Consider the following 24,166-nt stretch of genomic DNA (forward strand, 5'->3'; position numbering starts at 1 on the left):
CTTTTGGGCGAAGTCTGTCGTTCAAGTCGAAAATAAATCAACGAAAAGAAAAATTAATATTAGCACAATGCGCGGAACTTTGTATTTAAATTGTTGCGGGTCGCGGGTATATTGTTGCGAGTCGTCAATGAATTTTCTTGGGTCACGAGTAAATTGTCGAGGGTTGCGAAACAAGAACAAGTCAATGACAATGACAACAACTTTATTTATACTTGAATTTAAGATAGCAAATACATGCTAATATCTCCGAGTTAAATTATCTAAATTTAAAATATTTAAAATTAATCTTATTACTAACTATCTAAATACTATCTATATATAAAATACAAAATATAATTCTAAAGCAAAGGATATTAAAATATAATTTCTAAACAAGATAAAAACTATGTAAAATTTATTCTACAGGTCGAATTTCAATTTGGAAATTTCAGATTTAAATTGACTTAATTCGTGTAGCAGTCTTATGTTATTGGGAAGAGAGTTCCATAGCTTACTACCCTGATAGGCCAATGAGTGGAGGCCATAGCTAGTGGTATTAACCCTGGGTACCATATGAATATTATACCCCTCAGATTAATCTTGCAGTTGCATAAGTGAATAACCTAGAAATATATTCTGGAACCAACCCATGCAAAGCTTTAAATACCAATGTTGAAATATGAATTCTTCTATTAAACAAAGAAGGATGCTTAATACGCAATAATAATTCCTCATACGAGCTTTCATCATCATTGTAAATAAAGCGCAATGCACGTTCATTAAGTTGTTCCAATTTGTTGGAATTACCTTTTCCACAATGATGCCATACAATAGAACAATAATTTAAATGGGGCAAAAGATAAGCATTCTATAATTTAACCTTTTCATGGATGTTAATTAATTTCTTATGTCTTTGTAAAACTTGAATTTGCTTGCTAACTTTCCATGCTATGTTACCTATATGTTCATTAAACTTTAAGTCATGATCAATGGTTACACCCAGTAGCTTTACACCCCCCACAAAACTGATCTCCTGTCTCCCAATGGAAAAACAGGGTATAGTAGTATCATTCCTCTTACCCAGCCACATGGTAGTACATTTATCCGGATTCATCACAAGGCCATTAGAGCAAAACCAGGAATGAGCAGTGACAAGATCAGTTTGTAGGTGTCTATGTAATAGGGAAACATTGTTATTAATATCAAAGATCTGAGTATCATCGGCAAATGAACTTATTTTGGACTGAAGACTAGATAATAGTAAATCATTTAGGTAAATATTAAAAAGAAGGGGACCTAATACAGACCCTTGAGGTATTCTTCTAAGAAGAGGACTCCAATCTGAAAATTGATTGCCTAATTTTACTCTCTGTAAGCGATCAGTTAAGTAATTACCTATAAATGCACAACTTTTGGATGATGATACCATAGGCAGCAAGTTTGGCTAAAATTAAATCACGTAGCAAGCTGTCGAAGGCCTTGGACAGATCAATACTAATAATAGAAGCAAAATGTTGTTTGTCCAGACCATTTCGAAACTCTTCCAATAAATTTATCAAAGCAGTCTCACAGCTGTAATGGTGACGATAGGCTGATAAAAATTGGGACAGCTTGTCACTAAAGAATTCATTCAACTGACCAGCAATGATTCGTTCAAATATACTACCAAAAGTGGCCAAAGTAATAATAGGTCTATAATTACTTTTAGAATATTCAATACCTTTTTTCAATACAGGTGTGACTTGGCCCAATTTCCAACAAGTAGGAAAGGTAATAGAATAATTAAATAAATTAGATAGAACTTGGGAAATAGCGGGAATACTATCTTTAACTAAGCGAATAAGGATATCATAACCTGATGATATCAAAGAAGAAAGAGAGAACTATATCAGTAACAGTAAAAGCGCAAGTGGGATGTAAACTAAATTGATTATTCTGATCACTCTGATCATTAATTGTAGACATAAACTAAGCTGTTAATGGTGTAGGATACTAGGATGGCTTGAAAAATCAGAACCATAGATATCCTTATTCGGTAAAGGAAAATTATCACAAATATTAATAAAGTATTCATTAAATAATTTCCCTATGGTAGACTTATCTGTAATAAAGTCATTATTTTCTTGTAAAACAATGTCATTTGCTTGACCCTAACAACAACAACAACAACATTGACTTTATTTTTTAAAATGAAAGAAATAAAGGCTTTTGTAGCCCACAGTTAGCAAAGCTATTCTAGGCGGGCTACCTAAACAGACACTGTATAGGCTCTCACACACACACACACACACACACACACGCACGCGCACACACACGCAAATGTACATGAAATAAATAAATAAATGAGCAAATAAAAATAAATAATAAATAATAGTAGTAATAATCATGTTAAAGGTTTTAACTGAGCCAGTCACACAAGGGAGTTTTTAACAGGTCAAAGAGAAAGCTAATCAGTTGAAATACAAATATAAGCTAGAAAGGTCAAGGTAGCGCAAGTCAACATTCATCTCCTCAATTTCAAGAATTTTCAAAAGCAAGTGAGTTAGATTTGATAATAAAAATTAACGGTAAAAAACTACGACGTTTCGAAGTCTGCATGACCTCATTATCAAGTAAAATGTTAAAACTGATGTAAAATTGTAGCTCAGAGATTATATACAAATAAAATGTGATAACTTCATTAGAATAATGAGCGTTCATTGTTATTGGTGTTTAGCATGTCAGATCGTGCAGTATATGTTTAAATAAATACTTTTGCACGTATTGAGTCAGACTGCGTGTTTAGCTTTGGTTTTTGTTCGCGAATGAATAGCATTTTGTGAATTAGGCAGTCCATTTTTCCGCGGCATTTCTTGAGAACGGAAAACATTTCCTCTAGGCTAGTGGACGCTACACTGTGGGCTTCTTTCAGATGCTTGCCAATGACAGAGGCTTTATGTTCTTCTATGCGTTGATGAAGATGGCGTGTGGTATAACCGATATAATCCGCATCGCACGAATCACATTTGAAAGTGTAAACAACGCATTGGTGGTAAATTAAAGCGGGCTTCAGTTATAACATTTTACTTGATAATGAGGTCATGCAGACTTCGAAACATCGTAGTTTTTTACCGTTAATTTTTATTATCAAATGTATTTCTAAACATTCTCTGATTACAAGTGAGTTAGCTCACGTTTAAAAGGTGCTTTCTTCAGCTTATGAATTTCAGGGGGGATGCCATTCCATATTTTCGCACTAACTCTAGAAAAGGAAAACAACTGATGATTTGTTCTCGCCTGTTTTATATAAAAGCTTCCAGCTACTGAGAAACGAGTAGAGTAGGAATGAACCTGTTCAGAGTGAGTAAAAAGTTCAGAAATATTGAGAGGAGCACAGCGATTTTTGATGTCATGTAACAGAGAGGCAACCAATTTGAAGTAAAGCATTTTTATCGGTAGAATTCCCGAACGACTAAAAAGAGGAGCACTGTGAGATGTATAGTCGGAAAAGTACATTAGACGAAGAACCCGCTTTTGTAAAATGACGATTTTGTTTAGATGAGTATTCGCGGCTTGGCCCCAAGCAACGAGACCATAGGAAATATACGGTTCAACGAGCGAGCGGTAAATGTTTAAAAGAGTAGTGAGTGGTACCAAGTGTCTTAGCCTTGCAACAATACCGATACCTTAGCTTATTTTTGTGGAAATGTAGTTAATATGATGCTTCCAGGAGAGATTACCGTCAATTAGAACACCTAGGTATTTAACATATGTCTTACGTTCAAGAGATACCAATTGCTCCGAGTCATTATCAAGTATTTTAAGGAGGCTCGAAAGGGTTTTTTTGACCGCGGGGAGAATGGACTCGAAGATACACGCAAGCTTAGTACTCGCGAGAGAAATAAGCGATGGCGCGCGCGATCAGATCCGCGGCCGAGTTGTAAACAAACGTGGCCGCCATGAGCGTTTCAAAATTGCCGGGTACCTCTGGCTCTATTGTTTCCAGCGGAAGTGGTTATTTGAGAAACAAAAATGGAAAGTTTACTTCTTGAAAGTAGGTAGGAAAATGTTCGGATGGCAGGGTTCTTGCCGAAAGTGGTCAAAAAATTTTCATTTAACAAGCTAAAGGAGGATGGTGAAGTCGACACCCCATCAATAGGGAGCTTAAGCAACCACGACGACGAACGGAGGACGACGACCGGAAGTAGCGAGAACGTCACTGCGCAAGCGCGAACCAAGAATTCCGTCGTCGTCTTATCGTCGACGACTTGAGATGGACCAGTTTCAAGTCGTCGTGAACTTCCGAACTTCAAAGCAGTTTTTCTCATCAAAAGGTGCGGCTTTATTGTCGTTTTTTTGACAGTCTATGGCCGGTTGGAGTTTGTATTCGCTTCTTCGATTGATTTAAACCTCCCTGTTCAGTTTTCTAAACAAATAAAATTCGAAAACCCACTAACTCATTTTCCTTCCTCCGCAGAACAGATGTCAAATCAAGCGGTGAAAGCGACCACGTTAGGTTTAAATTTATTTGAGTATGTTTTATGAAAGAGTGCTGTTTATCATTTTTATTGAATGAAAAGGTTTAAATGGCAGTGCAATACACCACTGCTTTCGGTCAAAAGCTTTGTGTATGGAACTGTCGGTTTATTGCTACTAAAACATTTTGCGTGTTGCTGTTCTTCCGTCGAGACGCTTTAAACAGCAAAGAATTCTTTAGATCGGTGTGTCAACATGAGCGTGCGTGAATACCTCTCTGGTTTTGCGAATCTATTTTCGAAATGTTTGATAAAGATCTAGATTTACAGCGATAAAAATTATTCCGACAAAATCACACGGGAAAAAATAGTATTCTTGTTTGAAGCGCGACGACTGATCTGTGACAATCGCTAGCTAGCATTGATTAAAATTGACAGACTTGAGTCGTTTGCTCGCCAAAGGAAGGAGCATCAAAGGTAGAACATATCAGGCTAAAGCACGTTGAAAATCAGGCAAGCCTTGGGGAAAATAGGTTTGTTTATACCAGCAACACTTAGAACTGAATTTTAATCTCGAATAACTTCCGTAAAATTTATATTTTTAACTTTTATCATGCGTAAATTATTGTAAATAAAGCTAAAGCTTAATAATTCCTTGGACTTTTGATGTTCAAGAATTGAATAACGTACTCTCGAACTTTCGATAAAGGTAAAAATTTTGATCCATGACCGAGAAGAAGGTTTTGGAGGTCTCTGAACGATGTCATTCCGTAAACTGACGAAGCGAGAATAAACAATAATTTCAGACGTCGTCGTCCTTGAGCAACTTCACTGCTTAAGTTTCATTTTCCCGCTAAAAACGACGTCCTCGTTCCAGACCCTCCGCGATTACTTGACGTCGTCGTCGTCCCTTTCGTCGTGGTTGCTTAAGCTCCCTAATAAAGTCGTGTCGAGTGCATTCGGTAGGTCTTACTTTGTTCCGCGAGAAATTTAAGTGGATACCTCTGAGTGCTACGATTTGTTTCGCATTGTATTTGACTCATAATAAAATGAAATGACCGAGAACTTTCCTAAACAACTCACTGGAAGATGAAAAGGAAAATGAAATCATTGTTGGATCCAGGATTGTAAACATTGACAGTTTTATGAACAGAAATGGAGAAGTGGAAATGTTGCTATAAAAATAAACATAATTTTCAGTAAACAAAGGATCGTAAAAATGTAGATGAGACTTTAAATTAATTCTAATTCAACAACAGACGGTAAAAGTAAAATAAAATATTCATCTTAAACTTGTGAGAAAGATTGTTGATATTTCCCTCGATAAACTGTAAATTACAACTACGAAAAGGCAAACTCGCATTTGTTAAGAAAGGATTGCAAAATTTGTTTTGTTTTCCATTTAAAATGGAATGATGAAAGTTCACGGTTATAGCAGTGGCAAAGAGAAAAAAAAGAAAAATGAAGCCAAGTCTTGTTCATACCTCTAGTACCTCGCAAATTAAAGAAATTCGCGAAATCTGCGACGACCAACAAATTACTGACGTTTACGAAACCCCAATTTCCACTGAGTTTGTCGCTCATGACAATCTGGAAGACGTTAAAGCAAATTCTTTTCACTAAAAATTATTTTCACTCCTTCACTTCAAATTGCACTTGAGCAATAATTATATCGGTCAATCATGGTAAATGCATGTGCATCGCTGAATGAGGCCTTCGATCAAGCCATCTTCTCGGAACAACGACAAGATACCATCCAGACGTTCGATAGAAAGCTTCATCTTTCGACAAACATGGTCCAGAAGCTGGCAGATGCTGGTTTGTCTCATGTTACACTACAATCTGTGTACGAGAAACTCAACATTACCGGCCTCAATGGAGTACTGGCATTGGCGCCATCTGCAAAATCAACTTGTCATCATATATCGAACTCCGCTCTCCGGAGTTCATTTCCAACTGTCATAACAGTAAGCAGTCTGAGTCTCAAATGATGACTTATTTTTCAGGAAGGTGTAAAATTACAAAACAATGTGAATCCATCTTCAGGATGAACGATTTTTTCCGCTCTGAGGGCATCCATCGATTAATCGCGCGGACACGAACTCGTCCTCGCGAAAATGAGCCTGTGAGTCAGCGGTATAGTTAAAAACGCGTGACCGGATATAAAAGTGTTAGCTAGAATTGCAAAAACCGGAAACAAACCATGCTAAGTTGATGAACTAATATCTCGAAAATTAGTTAGGTGACCTACCCTGATTTTTTGTATACAAATTATTTACATCATTACGCATTTCTAAAGAAAATTTGAAAAAAATTTATCCAGTGGAAATTTTTTTACATTTTAAAACAGCATTTTCCTAAATAATTCAAGTTCTACAAGGTAGTTTTTTTTTATATCACGTACATAGGTAGAGAATGTGATGACGCTTAAGAAATTTAAAAAAAAAATTAGGTCACCGACTTGGTTTTTGAGATATCTTTCAAAAACTGAGTTTTAGAGGGTCTTTTAGCACTACTGTACTGTTGCCATGGCAACAGATAATGCTTGACGAACCCCCTTAAAAGATTGCCCTAACATAGTGTTATGCATATGTTGAGTTATTATCCTGATGATAAGTTTGACAGTCCTGATATCTTTTACTGATTGGCGCTTGCTGTTAATTGTTGAAAACTCTTTCGAGCCTCCTTAAGGTTTACTTCTCGGTATAGATTGTGTTGATAAGGATGAAAAATAACGAAATTAGATTTGGATACGTTAAGAGATAATTTATTTGAATTCAGCCATTCACACAACTTTAATATCTCTTCATTGACGACAACTTCAAGTTTGTTTAGATCTTTTTCTGCATATAGTAAATTGGTATCATCAGCAAATAGGTAAAAGTCAAACTTTTTAGAGGAACGATGCATGTCATTGACATAAATTAAGAAAAGAAGCGGACCAAGTATAGAACCTTGAGGGACTCCACACACTATTCTCTCTTTGCTAGAGACAATAGAACCGATTTGGGTTGATTGCATCCTGACAGACAAGTATGATGAGAACCAGTCATTAATCAATCCTCTAATTCCATAATGGTGTAATTTATGCAACAAAATCGAATGATCAACCGTGTCGAAGGCCTTTTTCAAGTCAATGAAAATGCCACAGGAATATAATTTTTTATCAGTGTTGTTTTGAATTGTATTTAGAATATCCAGAATTGCATGTTGAGTTGAGCAGTTCTCTCTAAATCCATATTACGATGTGAAAAATATATCATTTTTATTTATAAAAGATTTTAGGCGTTTGTACATTAGTTTTTCGAATATTCGATTAAACACGGACAGTAACGATATTGGGCGATAATTGTTTGGGTCAGTTTCATCATCCGCTTTATAAATTGGAATTACTACAGCATGCTTTAATTTGTGGGGATAGATACCAGTTGAAATGGACATGTTCATTAGTTCGGCTAGGGTATGAGATATAGCTTGACGTGCGGACTTCAAAAGACGAACTGGACATGAATAAAGTCCGTAGGCTTTTTTCGATTGAGTACTCAAAATTTCAATTTCAGTAGAAGTGACAGCGTCAAAGAAGAAAGAATAGGTGTAATTTGAATTCCCTAGGTAATCCTTAAAGTTCCTGGTGGATAATGGTAAGCTATTTGCAAGTTTAGGTCCGACAGATGCGAAATGATAATTCAATGCATTGGCTATTTCTGATTGGTTTTGTGTTGTACCCCGGTTGTCTGGAAGCTGGAGCGACGATACGAGCTTACTCTTTTTGTGCTTATTAATTAAAGTGTTAATCCCCTCCCAAGTTTTTTTCATATTATTTAGGTTGCTACTAAAATAGGATTGATAGTAAAGTCTTTTACTCTGGCGAGTAAGGCTTAAAATTGTGTTCCTGTACAACTTGTATGTAGCCGTGTCACCAGAGTAAAAGAGATCGTTCTTTATTTTTATTGATCTACGTAAACCTCTAGTTATCCACGGTTTAGATAGTTGCTTGGCCTTGCGTTTTGATACAAATTTGAGAGGAGCATGTCTATTAACAATTTCATTCAATCTGTTGTAGAACGAAGAAAAGCGTTTGTCAATAGAGCCATTAGAGATCAAACCGGTCCAGTCAGTTTGAGAAATGTCACTAATAAAGTTTTCTTCCGAGAATCTCGAATAGTCACGGATTTTAGTCCCCTGATAGCGAGATTTTAAAGATGGAGAATGGATGATGACCCTTCTTAGAATGAAAAAGAGAACCAAAGAATTTCCAGAAATCTTTTGGCTTAGAAGAACACTGGTCTGCTTTCTGATGAAAGTAATTAGCTATTGACTTCCATCTTAGTGAAGTACACAAATTTCTCTGCTTCTTGTACAAATTCCAGTTGGTAATACAAGGATCACGTCTGTATTTCTTCCATAAATTGTTTCTGTGCTGAATTGCTTTCCTCCACTGTGGAGTCAGGTATGGCGCATGCCCACCCCTGAGATGGAATTGTTTAATGGGTGCATCAGTATTTATGACATCAGTAAATAGCTTGCTAAAGGCCCAAGCCTGATCAGATACATCATCAAACACAGAGATAGCATGAAAGGGAATTAAGGCCAGATCATCCAAAAGCTTGTCCTTGTTATAATCTTTGAAGTTCCTATAAGTAACTTTCCTTGCTCTATGATAATTAGAAAATGATCTGATAATGGTGTAAAACCAAGGAATGGTCACTGAGATGAGGTTCAAAGACTCCAGATTTAAGAAACCTTCTACTGCTGCTAGTGAGTATTACATCAATTAAGGTTTGAGATATTTTTGACTGGGCATGAGTAATCCTTGTAGGTTTGTCTATTAAACAGTCCAGGTTGATTATATCACACAAGTCTAGAAGCTCCCGACCACTGGTACCAGGATCCATTAACAAGTGAAGATGATAAAGGAAAATTTGTGACTGTGGAGATTAGAACTTAAACAATACTGGTGATTGTTGTGTCGAGGAAATGGATGTTATGGGTCAGAAGGCTCAATGTCTAACCCATTTTTCTTATGAAAAGTCAGACAAAAAGCTCATGCTGCTAGACATACAAGGACATGGGTATGAATTATTTGACCCAGAAATTGCTTCTCATGAACTTTTTGATGGTAGTGCATTCTAGGTTTGTTTGGCAGCCCTCGGCCATGTGGCAGCGCTCGGCCGGGTAGTATTTAATTTCAATTTGATTTCATTTATCTTTGATTTCATTTTATTTCTATTTTACATTTTACTTTCACTTGCTTTTATTTTAAAAAGAAAAATGAGAAATAAATCGAAATTAAAAAAAAAATAACAAAAAGAATTCCTATAAATTTGAATATTTTTAATAGCAGTTCTCGGCCACCATAGTGGTCGTTGTAACAGGCCCGTAGGCTTGGGGGGCTTGGACGACCCCCTCTCCCACTGCCTGGAAAGGTCCGCACAGTGGCCTACTCACTAATAATTTGACTGGCTTAAAACATGTCTCGCACGTAGAAAAAATATTACTGAAACCTTAGTTGTGAAAACGTGACACTATTCCTGCAAATGTGACGATTGTGGAAAGGAAAGAATAGACGATAATTTTATGATAAGAAGCCTTTGAATCACCTTTGAATCACTGAGAAGGTGGGTACAGCTGCCGAAATGCCCCGACTGACATCAAGACAACAGCATCGCCCAAATGCTGAAGCCCAAACTCCTAGAGAGTATTTCCAAAGCTGGCAATTCCTTTACTTGATCACATTATCATGTGTATCGATGAGCAGTTTTCGCCTTCGGTAAAATTTGCCACATCACTACTAGGCCTCGTTCAAAGCGTTCTCTGTTCAAGAAAGGTCAACCTCAATGCAGCTGTTAACACTTACACTGATGATCTCCCGTCCCCTGAGTTGCTCGAAATGGAACTTACGCGATGGAGAAGTCGATACTTAGCAATGAAACCGCAATTAAGGCCAGCTTCACCTGCTGTGGCAATCAAAGATTGTAATGCTGCCCTCTTTCCAAATATTAGCATTCTTCTCCAAATTGCCTGCACAATTCCAGTCACCGCTCTTGCGAATGCGAACGAAGCGCAAGCACATTGCGACGACTGCCGGAATAACTACATGCGTGCATCGATGGGAAAAGATCGCTTGTCCCATCTTGCGCTTTTGCACATTTACTACACTACCCCTGTGGACTTGGACACTGTGGTGGACTGTTAACGTTATTCCCGGGCCACACCCCAGTCGACTTCAACTGGAAAATCTTCTGCGACAACATTAAGTTTAACATTGAAGGTCCGTTTTAAGCGAAAAAGAACCCACCCAGGAAAAAACCAGGCTACGGGCCTGTTGTAGGGTGACTTGCCATGAGTAAATGTATCCCCAAGGAGAAAAAAAGTAGTGCAGTGGAGAGTTCACCGTTGCAGATAGGTGGCCCTTAGTGGAGTTTCCCCCTATCAGCCTTTAACACGATAAGGAGTTTATTACCTTACCTGCTGTAGTGCACGCTAGCCTCTTCAAACTTTTAACGATGAGTTTAATATGTGATTTGTATTACTATCTCAGATAAGGATAAGCTGAATTAAACACTGTGGCTGATGTCCAGTTTTGTTCTTATCGCCGCTACTTTCACGTGTCATGAACACGACGAAACAGCACTTAGCTAGTGATGATTATTATTTCACCCACGACCCATGCCACGACCATTCACCTACGACCTGCGACCATTTACCCGCTACTCGCGACCTGCCAAATAATAGCTTACAATAATATAACACAAATTATTGAGGTAATTAAGAGATAACCTAAACTTCGTTATAGTTCTCTGGTGGCATTGTCCTGAGCCCAACTTAGTTTAACTGTTTATGGATCTCAATGATCTCAAATCGAGAAAATATATGGGTGAAAAATTAATAATCGGTGCAATTAACATTCATGGTGATTAACTCCGGAAAACGTTGGAAAACCGTTCCTCACCGTTGTTATGGTGGGAATCGTGAAATTTTTGGAGAGCCAGAAACCTGAGAGCATCGTTTGCATTACATCTGTATCACGGGTACGCATGTCAAACTAGCGCTAATAACTCCTGCGTAGATAGAGTAGCCTTCACACTACTCATCTGGGAAATCTAGTGATCTTACACCCAAAGGCTTCTTAGAGCAAAAGAGTCTGGGAAATTTTAATATGGAGTCAGCGGTCTTGGGTTTCGTCACGGTGGCTACGTTCGATTTCACTCCTCCGGCGGAACGTGGCTATGGAAGAGTTGAGGGCCTTGCGTCCCCCTTTTTTACTCGTGTTCGCAATCGGTGGTATTGCTCTTGTCAAAATACAAGTGTTCTCCCTTGGTATAAAGAGAGAGCAGAGGAGATAGCAAAACCTTGCCTATTCTCGCAGGGAAACCCATAAAGTAAGTTATATCATAAGAATTATTATTGGATGCAGCACTACTCAACAGTACCGCGCGCTAGGCGTGTTCGAACTCAAAGTACGTGGGATGTTCGAACAAATCGCCCAGACTCCCCGCGAGAGTTGACTCAAAGGAAAACTACCGAATTTCTATGTGTGGATAGATATGGCTACATCAACAAAGAAGTCCTCTCGCGATGAGAGAAATAGAGCGTTTTTCATTTTTATTCTTTCAACTCATCGACTGATTAGAGCGGACAGGTCTTTTATTTTTGCCACGGGGCTTGCTCGGCAAAGTGCTTGCTTTTTTTCCCGAGAAGTTCGACCGACACTGGACATGTTTAACTTTGATAGTCAAATATCTTCAGCCGTCTTTCTTTTAATTGCCTTTCATTGTTTATTTAAAAATAAATGCGAAGGGCCATGAATGATTTCGTGGATCTATTGTTAAATGATCGAGTACGTTTGCTTTAGATTTATTCTTTAATTCTTTTCATCGAGAAAATTAAAGAGGGTTCTCTTTTTGAAATTGTCTTAAGTAAAATGATTGATAAATTCCCACTGCCATCTCTTGGAGAGAGAGAGGAAGGAGTGAAGTAACTGAGAGAGAGTTGGGCAGGAGTGACAAAACTAGCCTGAAGGGGTGGAGGGGGTAGAAAAATGTAATATTCTATTCTTTCGTTTACTTGGGCATACTTCATTGTGAATTGATTTTATTTAGCTCCACTCAAGGTATCTATGGTATTTTTCGAAAATGAAGTCGCTGAACGGCTCGCAGGCAACCATTTTCTCCTTCGAACTCTGCTGTCTCCCCTACCCACAGCATTGTTGACTTCATAGTCACTGATACTACACTACGTGACATTCACACCACGTGCACGTCACCTCTTTTAATTTTGGGCTACATCACCAGTCAGTACATTAGAATATTAGTGGATATGTACAGAGGAATCATGTATTTTGCCACTCGCTCACTGACACTTATTTTTCTATTTTCTTGGGTTACTGCGAGAGGTGAGGAAACCTTGTGATGTTGGTTGTTAGCACGCTTCTTTTCCTAGGTTGCAGAATTCCAACCCCTGAATGTCTTGGGTTTCGCCGGCGTGAACAATCGCTAGAAATTATTATTTTTTTGTCGAATGGTGTCTAAGTAGAAGTCAAATATCAACAGTGTAACATCTAATCGTAGTCCGAAGAACGGTTTCGTAGTTTTGCTGGACAGTTTGAAGCCAGAATGTGGGTAGCGCGAGCTATTCGCCGTGATTGAAAACGATTACTCAGCAACTTTGCATTTGTTGATAATAGACGAATTACGGTCTTCGTCCAGAAGTCTTTTCGTCCAAGTCTTTTCGTCCAAAAGTCTTTTTGTCCATGTCTTTTCGTCCAAAAATATTCTCACCTACCTTCCCATTTCTTTCGCGTGAAATAATTAAACGGCAAGCAAGTCTTTATTTTTGCCACTATTTAATAACAATTATTAGTATATGCTAAAACAGTGGATAGCGTTGAAGGCGCGCTCTGATTGGCTAGTCAAACTCCGAATATCCTTTGCTATTATTTTACCTCCAAGCAACTCGGAAAAAAATGGCATCCCAGTTTGCATCCGTGACAAGTGAAGAAATCACTCAAATTAACGACGGTGGTGTATATTATCTCACTGTTTTAGTATATATTAAAACAACTATTCACCTCAGTGTCGGTGGTTAGCGGTGGATATTTACCTCACCGCTTCGCGGCTCAGTAAATATCCACCGCTAACCACCTCCACTTTGGTGAATAGTTGTTAATTATTAAAAACTGGATCATTGGATAATGCAATTCAAGACTTTTTATTGGTTTAGCCACTATGGTATATGAGCCAATATACCATAATCTACAAATATGGTAAGTGTACGCATCAGCTTAAAGTCAAAAGTGAGCTAAAAAATCCGGTTTTTTCTTACAAAATAATAATTTCTTGGGGGCGTTTTTAATAAAACAATTATTCCACTCGCGCTTGTTGGATATGTGATGATTATAGCCAACGAGGCGCTACGCGCCTCGTTGGCTATCTATCATCTCATATCCAATGCGCGCTCGTGGAATAATTGTTAAATATATTGCATTACAACTTCATTCATTCTCTGTGTATTAAACTCATGAGGTTGAATTCGTAAACAAAGATTGGTGAACCAAAAGGGCAACGGCTCGCACTGATAAGTTCTTTATTTAGCCTTATCCATAATATAATATATTAGTTATTTGCTTCACGGAAAGATTTAACAATTAGACGGACAGATTAAGATGAAAATACTTTTGGACGAAAAGACTCTTGGACGAAAAGACCGGACACCATATAGACAGTATTACGTCTTGTACTTTTTTATTTTGATCTCCATCTCCTATATAGTTGAATTAAGCTACCTTGCATATCAAGGAAAGATTTCAACCTTGTTTATTTTTATGCTTTCAGGGGAGGCTTTGCTTAACCCAGACGGCAGTATTACTCAGCCAAATAAAACTGTTAATATATCGGAGGATCAGATGGAGTTAACCCTCTGGGCAAACATCACTCTCCCAGTCGACACCGTGTCGGTTGGAAATATTATGGTTTTCGTCTACGATGCAAATGGTCTTGGTGGCCGCCTCATTTCTCGACTCGCAAATACTTCTGGAATCTCTCAAGCCTCACCAGACGCGCAGATGATTCACGAACTTAGGTTGGAGAAGGCCAATATCACTTTAACCTCTAAGGTTACAAAAAACCCTACCACCAATCAGTCTCAAGTTGGTTCAGAATTCAAAATCCATTTAACTGGGTCGACACTTTACCAGCATTTCTTTGTGATACAAAAGGTTCTATTTGTAGTAACCTCTTACAGCAAACTTGGTGAAGCGGATGATCATCAAAATGACCAACTCTTCTTGATGTTTTACACTAAGTCGGGTGAGCTTTAATTTAGTTGTGCTCCTTAATTAGTAAGCAGGAATATAATTATAGTTATATTGGTCCAGTGATTAAAGGGATGCACCCGCTCTGATGGGGCAAGGATTGCACCATATCTCGCCATAATCACCTTGTTGAACAATCCCCTGGACTTTATCTCAGGGAAATATTCAAAATTATTCACTTTGCCTTCAGTGAACAATTATTAATCCTTTAACTCCGAAGATCTGATTGTTAAAGTGCACCTAAACCCAAAAATTTTTTTCTGCTTAACGAAATAAGCGTATTTTTTGAAGTATTTCTGTGCAAAAATTCTTTTATTTGATCAAATCTTCAATTTTCTGTGCCCAGTCAAAATACGGAAAATCAGCCGCCATCTTGCCCCACAACCGAGTTTAAAGAGGAATGGCTCTAGCAGGTAATGTGACGTCAAATCGAGAACACGAAAGTCTGCATTTCACACATTTTCACATGTTTGAGAAGGTTGTAGTCGATGTTGTCCGAAAATATGCCGACTAAGTGTGTTGTAAAAGGATGTAGCAACGTGCGAAATTTGCAAGAGGGTATCGCGCTTCTTACATTCCTCATACAACACACCTAGTCGGCATATTTCGGACAATATCGACGACAACCTTCCCAAACAAGTGAAAATGTGTGAAACGCAGACTTTCGTGTTCTCGATTTGACGTCACATTACCCGCTAGAGCCATTCCTCTTTAAACTCGGTCGTGGGGCAAGATGGCGGCCAATTCTCGGTATTTTGACTGGGCACAGAAAATTAAAGATTTGAGCAAATTAAGAAATTTTTGCAGAGAAATACTCCAAAAAATAAGCTTATTTCGTTAAGTGAAAAAAAATTTTTGGGTATAGGTGCACTTTAGTTCTCCCCTCCTGCTGCTACACATTTTCTCGTAAATAAGTTTTGAGAATTTGGTGTAAGATCAAGATAACAACTGTACCTGATGAGTTTGAGTATTCTCATTACTTGTTTGCCGGACAAGGTATGGATATTATAGGGAGAAGTTACATGTTGATCACCTTTGGGAGTTAAAGGGTTAATCAGTTTCCTGCTGTGAAGTTGAGTTGAATTCTTAATGGAGCTACCCTTGAAATGTACCATATTTATAATAACTTTTCCAAATCAATTGGATGATGCAACATCTTTAGTTTTAGCTTTGGTACAGTCTCTGACTTACTACGAATAAGTCGATCTGGCTGGACAGTTCTTAATGACATTGGAATTTTCCTTATGAGAGAAATGGCCTGGTTAAGATCAGTTTTTTCGGAATAAGGGGTAAACAGACCTCTAGTCTGTAGTGTTTAGTTATGTTTTGTTTTTTGGTTCTTATCATGCTGGGTTATCAAAGATTTTCATCGTGCCCCTTCAGAGATCTGTATAAACAAGGTAGTAAACCCAAGCTGCCTTTGAACAATTTTGTTTACATGCAAAACAGTGAGGTAGTGACATGTGATGTTTAAGTTCTGAGAATTTGAAGTTGGATTAACTAATAAACCCCTAACTGACATATTTCCTAATTCTCATCACTTGTCTCCCTGATATTATATTGATGTGGTAAGGAGAAATTCTGTTTTGGTCACACATGGGAGTTATTTGTTTAATTAGGGACATAGCAACCATATGCATGGTCCTGCAACTATATATTAGTACTATATAATTTAATTTATAGCTAGCATTTCACTGAATATAGGTGTGACCAGCCAAGACAATGAAACCACCAATAAACCAATAGCTACAGAAGCTACAACTCCAGGTACAAGTTAATTCACCTTGTATACATAGGTGTGAAAAAGGGGAAAACTTGACAAAGTTTGTATAAAATAAGTCAAAACCCACAGATTGAACTTTTTTTCTTTGGTTATCTAATTGCAGCCAACTGTTGATTTTGTAAAACTAACATACATTTTATAGTAAACACCACATAAATATACTGAACCAGACAAACACATCTCAAATGTCAACACTTGGGTGGCTAGTCTGCCAACCAATAAAATAATTTCATGCTTCTGGAATTTAACTAAAAAAGTATTTCTCTTCAATTAATAACTTGAGGCCTTTGGTCCTTTAGCTCCAAATATCTGATTGTTAATTCTTCCAAGTCTAGTTGCTACATATTACCTTGTACAGTAGTTAAGAGAATCTGGTGTTAGATCAAGATAACTCTCACCCGAGGTTTGAGTATTCTCATTGGTAAATACCTGCTTTCTGGATAATGTTTGGAAATTGTAGAAAGAGGTACATGACTTGTCAATCATCTCCGGAAGTTGAAGGCCAGGGCCCAGTTGTTCGAAGACCGATTAGCACTAACCCAGGGTTAAATTTTAATCCAGATTTCTATATGTCTCGGTTCAAAAGCCGTTTTAAGATAATTTTCCTAATTCTTCTTAGAGCGTTCAATCATCAAATGTGAACAATTGGAATTAAAGTGAATTTATTTTAAAGCTTTCAGATCTGCTAATTAAATTTCATGGTAACCCTGGGTTATCTTATCTCGCCTTTGAACAACCCGGCCCAGGTTAATTTGAAAGTGCCTGGTTGGTCATTAGTCTGCAAAGAACTTCTGACCAAAAAATTGCCTATGTTTTTGTCGCATTGGAATGAAATGAGCGGAGGTTGTGAAAAGATAGTGCTTGTCTCTGGATCGTTTTGAAGTAATTTAAAGTTTTTAGGAATGATGGATTTAACTGAGTGATTGTGAGGGTTAAACGTGAGAGTGAATGGAATGCGGTCGTGAGGGTGAATGGAATGTGGTCAGAAGTTCTTTTCAGACTAATGACCAACCAGGCACTTTTAAATAGGCTCGTGCACAATGCAAAACGTGTCCTTTCATTCACAACACTGATAAAAAATCGGGACCTAAACGATCCATTAAGATCACTGATCACTTCACGTGCACCTCCACCAATGTAATCTATTGCATAACTTGCACTTATTGCAAAAAGATATACATCGGTGAAACAGGCAGAAGACTAGGTGACCGATTCCGAGAACACCTTTGAGACGTGGAAAGGAATGACAAGGACACATTGAAACCAGTCGCTAGACATTTTAATTTACCTAATCATTCTAAGCAACATATGGCAATCTGTGGTCTTTTCTTGCACTTAGGTGGCACGGAAAGCCGTAAAAATCTTGAACAAAAGCTCATCTTTCAAACTGGCAGTCTAAATCCCACAGGGATCAATGAACGCTTTTCATTCCACTAATTTATTCATGTTTTTCTCGTTGCCATGCTCCCACCAATAACGTAGCTCCATTTTCTGCCTTTAAAAGCACACACAACCCACAATTCCTCTATTCGCTCCGACGAAGGGCTAACGCTCGAAACATCAGCTTTTGTAATCATTACGGTGGCCAATTTACCATTTCAACTTTGTTGATATATCCAAATTATTTCGTTACTCCCACCGACGCAGCCCCAAACAGTTTCTTTCAAAACTATCAGCCTTTATTCATCAAATACTTGATTGATATGATTGTGTAAAACCAAAATCTTTTGGTCTGAGTAAATCTGGGAATATGATGTTAGTCTGCAATGGAGTGAAGTCTTTGAATGCTGGTTCTGTCAACACTTTTATCTGAGGGGTTTGGTGAACCCTACAGAAGATGTGAAGACTCACTCTGTATCCAGGATATGTATAGCCGATGTCTAGTTTCTTTCTCGAATTTCGTCATAGTTTTGATTAACTGGTAACAGGACTTTGTGTTGTACAATTCTGTATGTAATCATACTCATGTAAAGAAAATTCAGACCCCCTTTGCAGAGGTCTGATTTTGCTGGACTCCATTTGGTCCTATTATATTACCTTAAAGTTTGTTAATTTTGAACCCACAATGTTTTGCAGTGTTGCCATTGGCTAGTACTAATATGTCAGTACAGGACACCATAAAGAAAATATATTCAACTACCATGGAAGGTATTTGCAAGTTGTGTGTGCGCCACAGTAAATGTTTAATTTTATTGAAAATTGGTTCACAAAATATCAGCATGTACATGTTCTAGTATTACATACAAAATACTGTAGACCTCTTTTGAAATGACTGTTATCATTATTATTCTCCTTAATGCCTGCAAGCTAGCCTTCTTGGTATCTCTTTTTAGTGAAATGTCATTGTTTTCAAAGTGCTGTTGCTGGCAGAATGGTTGATTTACATGAATATATAACAATTATACCAATTAAGTCCTCCATTTGTAGCTGATCCATTTGTTTTTCATCTGCATCATTTTTATTGTCAGTTATAGATCTAAGTTAAAGATGAGGTTTAAGGAGAAAAACCTGTTCCACCCTGATGCTAGTTTTTGTATCAGTAATCTGCTCCAGAGAAGTTTGTGATTAATTTATTCTTTCTTTTTCACCTCTGCTTTTTCCCATGATAATCTTGATAACCAAGTGCAAAGTTATATTTGTCAGACAGGAACATGAAAAAAGGTTGAGTGTCAGGAAGCAAATGCTGCTGCCCAAAATTGGTCCCTTTGGGTTACATGCATATCAAAATAAACAAAATCTTAGTCATTTTTTCATGGAATTCAATTTCTTGATTGTTTGTTTGTTTGTTTGATTTTATTGCAGTTGTGCCTTCAGTAATATTGAGAACTGTATCAGCAAGTGCCCAAACAACTGTTACATCACCAATTTCAGGTATGCTAAAAGCTTTTTTCATTGCAAAATAGTTCACATTAACTCCTTTCTATCAGGAGTCATCATTATAGGCTCTCCCCATAATCTGAGAACACTTAAACAGAGAGTAAAGACATGTAACTCAAAATTCTCATGACAAACATGCAGGCTGTTTTGGAAATGTGTGTCAACAAATAAAATTAAGAAACATTCATTAACATTCAGATCTCAGAAGGGAAATGATAGTACAATCAACAAGATTGTTAGTGATCACTCTTTAAAGTATACAGTCCTATTTTCTGTGGTATGGATGCTTTTTCCATATTTGACCACAAGTGGCCCAAGCTCTGTCACAGGCTCTTTCACAGTGAATAATTAAAGAGTTTGTATAGTGGTTTAGTTGGACTTGCTTTTGAGCTCCGTAAATGTAAAGTTGTGTGAAATAATCAAGGAAATAAAGTCTTACCCTCATAGAGAGTAGTCTGTGTTGTTCTCCTCGCGATTTGAGGCCATTTTGATGTGTTTTAGCTTGACGCCCTAAATCACCGTGCACAAAATACGGGAAGGTCGGAAACTTCTGTTCACACATGCTCACCAAAATCGATCAAAAACAACACTTAAATACTTTCCCTCGAATCAAAACTTGGCAGCACGAAAGCCAAATAGTTGCCCTTTAAGTTCACCGAAAAAAATGCCACAAAAGTTGGTTTGTCGAGCAACCATTCCAGCGAGAATCTCAAATTAACGGCCACTCTGAATTCTTCAAATGCATGGAAGGAACATCTTGTGCAGCTGAGAGACTGTTAATGCGCGGTCAACCTGGACCCTAGTCAAGTCTCTCTCAACGGGTCCTCCCCATAGTCTTCTAACACCAACTCTTCACACATACTAAGGTACCCCGGGTAAACTCATCAACTTGACTAGATCGTCGATACTGTCCATCTTAACTTCACTGTTTTCTTGTTATACTTGATAACAACAGAAATACTGGGTACCTTAGTAGGTGTGAAGGGTTGGTGTTAGAAGACTATGGGGAGGACCCGTTGAGAGAGATTTGACTAGGGTCCAGGTTGACCGTGCATTTAATGGTCTCTCAGCTGCACAAGATGTTCCTTCCACACATTTGAAGAATTCAGAGTGGCCGTTAATTTGAGATTCTCGCTGGATTGGGTTGCTCGACAAACCAACTTTTGTAGGATTTTTTGCGGTGAACTTAAAGGTCAACTATTTGGCTTCCGTACCGCCAAGTTTTGATTCGAGGGAAAGTATTTAAGTGTTGTTTTCGATCAATTTTGGTGAGCATGTGTGAACAGAAGTTTCCGACCTTCCCGTATTTTGCGCACGGTGATTTAGGGCATCAAGCTAAAACACATCAAAATGACCTCAAATCGCAAGGAGAACAACACAGACTACTCTTTTATGAAGGTAAGACTTTATTTCTTTGATTATTTTGCACAACTTTACATTTACGGAGCTCAAAAGCAAGTCCAACTAAACCACTATACAAACTCTTTAATTATTCACTGTGAAAGAGCCTGTGACTGAGCTTGGGCCACCTGTGATTTGACCAAAACTCCCCTGAAATATTGTATTTTTTTATCTGCAGATATTCTGATGAACTCCTTTTTTCTTGTTTGACAGTTATACCAACTTTTGTAAGCCTTAATATGTCTCCAAGAGTTTGCAAAACTGTTAGCCCCTCAAACACAGGTAGAGTTTATCGTAGAATTAATGGTCATAATTAGGTCATAAGTAACAGGTCCACATGTTATTAGTACCCTTGAAATACAGAAGTCCTGTTGTGGTTTTCAGAGAACTGGGAATTTATTTTGGTTGTTATTGTAAGTTATTGCAGTGAGGATGATCAAGCAAAGTGGGAACTTTTTTATTTAACTGACTTGATTGTACACTGTATGACTAGAAATCCTAGAATGTATAATCTATTCCGAATCATCAAATTTTTTTTCTGGAATGTTATTTTTTTTTTCCTACAGTTTGGTCCACATTTAATATTGCATCTGCAAGTGATCAAAATACTGTTGGGCCACCAACAACTACAGGTATGGTTAAATTGTGTATTGTTTGTTAAATCCTTGTTAACCTCACCCTGTGACTATTAGGGAGAATTTAAATGGCCACTTGAGGGTTCTCGTGTTTCAGTACCTGATCTGGTGCCAAAATTACAGCACAAGAACAAGGTTAAGAGTGAAGTCCCTTGGCATCAGTGTAATGAATAAGGAGACCTGGTAATGAAAAGTGAGTGAAAATTTCTCGAAAATCAATGTGGGGAGTGAAATATTATTTGTGGGAGAGAGCTTTTCAGTTAAGTGACTGCAAAGGAAAGAAGAAAGCAGAAGTTTTTTATTTATTCAAGTAAGCTGCAGCAATGAAGCAGATCAAACTAGCCTCATTTGTTAAAACCCACATAAAGAACTGGCAAAGGAGAAATTACCAACAAGTGAGAGCAAATTGCCCATGTCTAAAGTGCTTAGTGTGCTGAGGTCAGGGTTGGAGGCCTGGTCAGGCCATTATGTTGTATTTTGGTTGATACTTGCATTTTATTTTGGTCGATAATTTTACTTTGTTAAAGAAGTGATATGAAGTAATTTTAATGCATTGAAGATCTCTCTTACTTGTTGTTTCTTTTCATTGTTTTGTGATATTTTTAGGAACAGATAGTTCAAGTAATCGAGCAGTGGCAATTGGTGTTTCCTTTGCTGTATTAGTTATAATTGTGATCATTGCTGTTATGGTTTGGTATTGTTTCTGTCGAAATTGGGACTGTGCTACAGGACATGCTGAGCTTTCTGCTTCAACTGATAACATTTTGAAGGAAATCCCCAAATTCAATGATGAGCAATAATGATTATCACTGGCTGTCTGTCTGTGTCTGCTTATTCTATATCTATTTATTTATTTATTTACTTGCCCATTCTGTAAGTTACAAAACGTTCCACAATTGTTTAATTTGTTTCTCGTGTTCAGTCCGCGCGGGACTGGTACAATTACGTCATTTAAATTGTTAAATATTATGGGATAAACCATGTGCTCGTACTTGCAGAGGTCAAAAATTCGTTTAGGATGTTCAATTGTTTTCTCACTGCTTTATTCACTTATTCCTCGAGTCCACAAATCTTGTGAGTATGTTTTCACTGTAGTTTTTTCGTTTCGCTTCGTTTTTTTTACATTTGTTTCCTTTTTTGTACAGTTAAACCAGATCTTTGTAAAACAAAGGGTTATTCGAATATTCAAGTCTACACATTCCACCCACCAACTTTCATAATAGAGGCTATAATAGAAAAATTGACTATTTTGTGGGAATGGCCTTCGTTATGATAACATCATGGAACGACCTTGCCGCTTTTGATAAGACTTCCAAAAGTAGTTTTTCTAATATGTAGCCTAAGGCTAATTGTTTATCATGTAAATAAGTAAATAAGTAATAATACAAGTAAATAATACCATGTACATATGGGCGAAGCCCACTAAAAATATTTTTAAAAGAGCACTTTTCTTACATTACCTTTCTCAGTACTGATTAATGTCTTCCTCTGACAAGAAAAAAAAAACATTAAATTTAAGAACTTAGGCCCTTTTATGTATTTATTTGCATATCTGCAAGTCTTACCTGCCTTCTTTATTTTACTATAGATATAGGAATATCATTCCAATAGTAGCACCCTAGAACTATTGGAGAGAATTTTTTTTATATTTATTCTGAAGGAGCTAGGGTTCAGGTGTTGCAAAGATGTACTTCTAGTGGCATAATCATAGATCTCAGATGCAAAAGAAAGTGCAAAATTTGAAGATTTTTTTGTCTACAATATGATAGTAGAATAGTTGACACGTACTCAATTTAATTATGTTAGGAAGCTTAATTAGGCCAAGGCCTATATAATGGGCAGTAACATGGTCACGAATTGGTACGTTGTTGATGATTCTCACAGCTTGCTTTCTGTACAAGTTGTATATATTAAGTAGTATGCACCAAGTACAAGGAAACGATTTGTCAATAGAGAATTTTTTACGTCTTTTATGTTAGTGAACAAATTAAAATCATCTTTTTTTTACGGTTGTCACTGTATGAACTTTTCCCTAAGGCTGGTCTGTTAAAGGAAATCTTAGTGATATGTAAGTCTAATTAAGGCTTACATAATTTTGTAAGGAATTTAATTGGCCTTCAAACTGGTTTTGGTGAGGGAGAGATTGGCCAATAGGTAGGCCACAAGCAGTCCCTGCTTTTGGGAGAAGTCCGTCGTTCAAGTCGAAAATAAATCAACGAAAAAAAATTGATATCAGCACGTGCGCCTTACTCAAAGCTCCGCGCGGTGTATCTAACTTGTTGCGGGTCGTCGATGAATTTCTTGGGTCACGAGTAAATTGTCGCGGGTTGTGAATCAAGAACAAGTCATTCATTACATCACAAGATAATCTGAACCACTCCAAATTACATATCTGAATAGCATAAGGCTTGATTACGTAGTTAAATTTCACCTATTAATCTATGTCGTTAATTAAGAGGATTAAAAGGACGGCAGCAGCATAGACACCCAAACCTCCTGGCCAGTTTCCCTGCTCCCACTGTGGACGTGTTTGCCGTTCCCGCCTTGGACTCCTCAGTCATCAACGAACCCACCCACGCACATAGACGTCATCATCGACACCGATGGACCACCAACCAATTAAGAGGAACGGTGGTAACTAAGAGATGTACCATCGAACGTTCAAGTAGATGGAAAAAAGTGGAATCCGGGACGCTGAGGCCCCACTCACTTAAAGAGAAGAGGT

General features: G+C 37.6%; 1 protein-coding gene and 1 pseudogene across 3 annotated transcripts; both read left to right on the plus strand.

Annotated features, from left to right (window-relative positions):
• The first annotated feature begins 7,397 nt into the window (after positions 1–7,397).
• LOC111322406 (52 kDa repressor of the inhibitor of the protein kinase-like) lies at positions 7,398–11,025 on the plus strand (annotated as a pseudogene).
• A 600-nt stretch (positions 11,026–11,625) lies between these two features.
• Positions 11,626–23,453, plus strand: LOC111322485 (uncharacterized). 3 transcript variants are annotated; one of them, XM_022925591.2, is made up of 8 exons: positions 11,626–11,815; positions 14,267–14,740; positions 16,450–16,512; positions 18,605–18,676; positions 19,331–19,399; positions 21,020–21,088; positions 21,373–21,438; positions 22,048–23,453. In XM_022925591.2, exons 2-8 carry the CDS (start codon positions 14,338–14,340, stop codon positions 22,239–22,241), a joined length of 936 nt encoding a protein of 311 aa, XP_022781326.1. In that variant the 5' UTR covers positions 11,626–11,815; positions 14,267–14,337; the 3' UTR covers positions 22,242–23,453. The 3 variants fall into 3 exon arrangements, with proteins under 3 accessions (XP_022781326.1, XP_088588801.1, XP_022781325.1); XM_022925590.2 differs by lacking the exon at positions 11,626–11,815 and adding an exon at positions 12,644–12,828; XM_088732675.1 differs by lacking the exons at positions 11,626–11,815; positions 16,450–16,512 and adding an exon at positions 12,607–12,828.
• Positions 23,454–24,166: the final 713 nt, after the last annotated feature.

The sequence above is a fragment of the Stylophora pistillata genome, chromosome 9, assembly GCF_964205215.1.
Source record: "Stylophora pistillata chromosome 9, jaStyPist1.2, whole genome shotgun sequence".
In the NCBI taxonomy this organism is placed as follows: Eukaryota; Metazoa; Cnidaria; class Anthozoa; order Scleractinia; family Pocilloporidae; genus Stylophora; species Stylophora pistillata.

Coding starts and splice junctions, on each gene's coding strand:
- LOC111322485 (XM_022925590.2), top strand. CDS start 12,753: ATGTACAGAGGAATCATGTATTTTGCCACTCGCTCACTGACACTTATT. Junction 16,513..18,604: donor TACAGAAGCTACAACTCCAG/GTACAAGTTAAT, acceptor AATGTTTTGCAG/TGTTGCCATTGGCTAGTACT. Junction 18,677..19,330: donor ATATTCAACTACCATGGAAG/GTATTTGCAAGT, acceptor ATTTTATTGCAG/TTGTGCCTTCAGTAATATTG.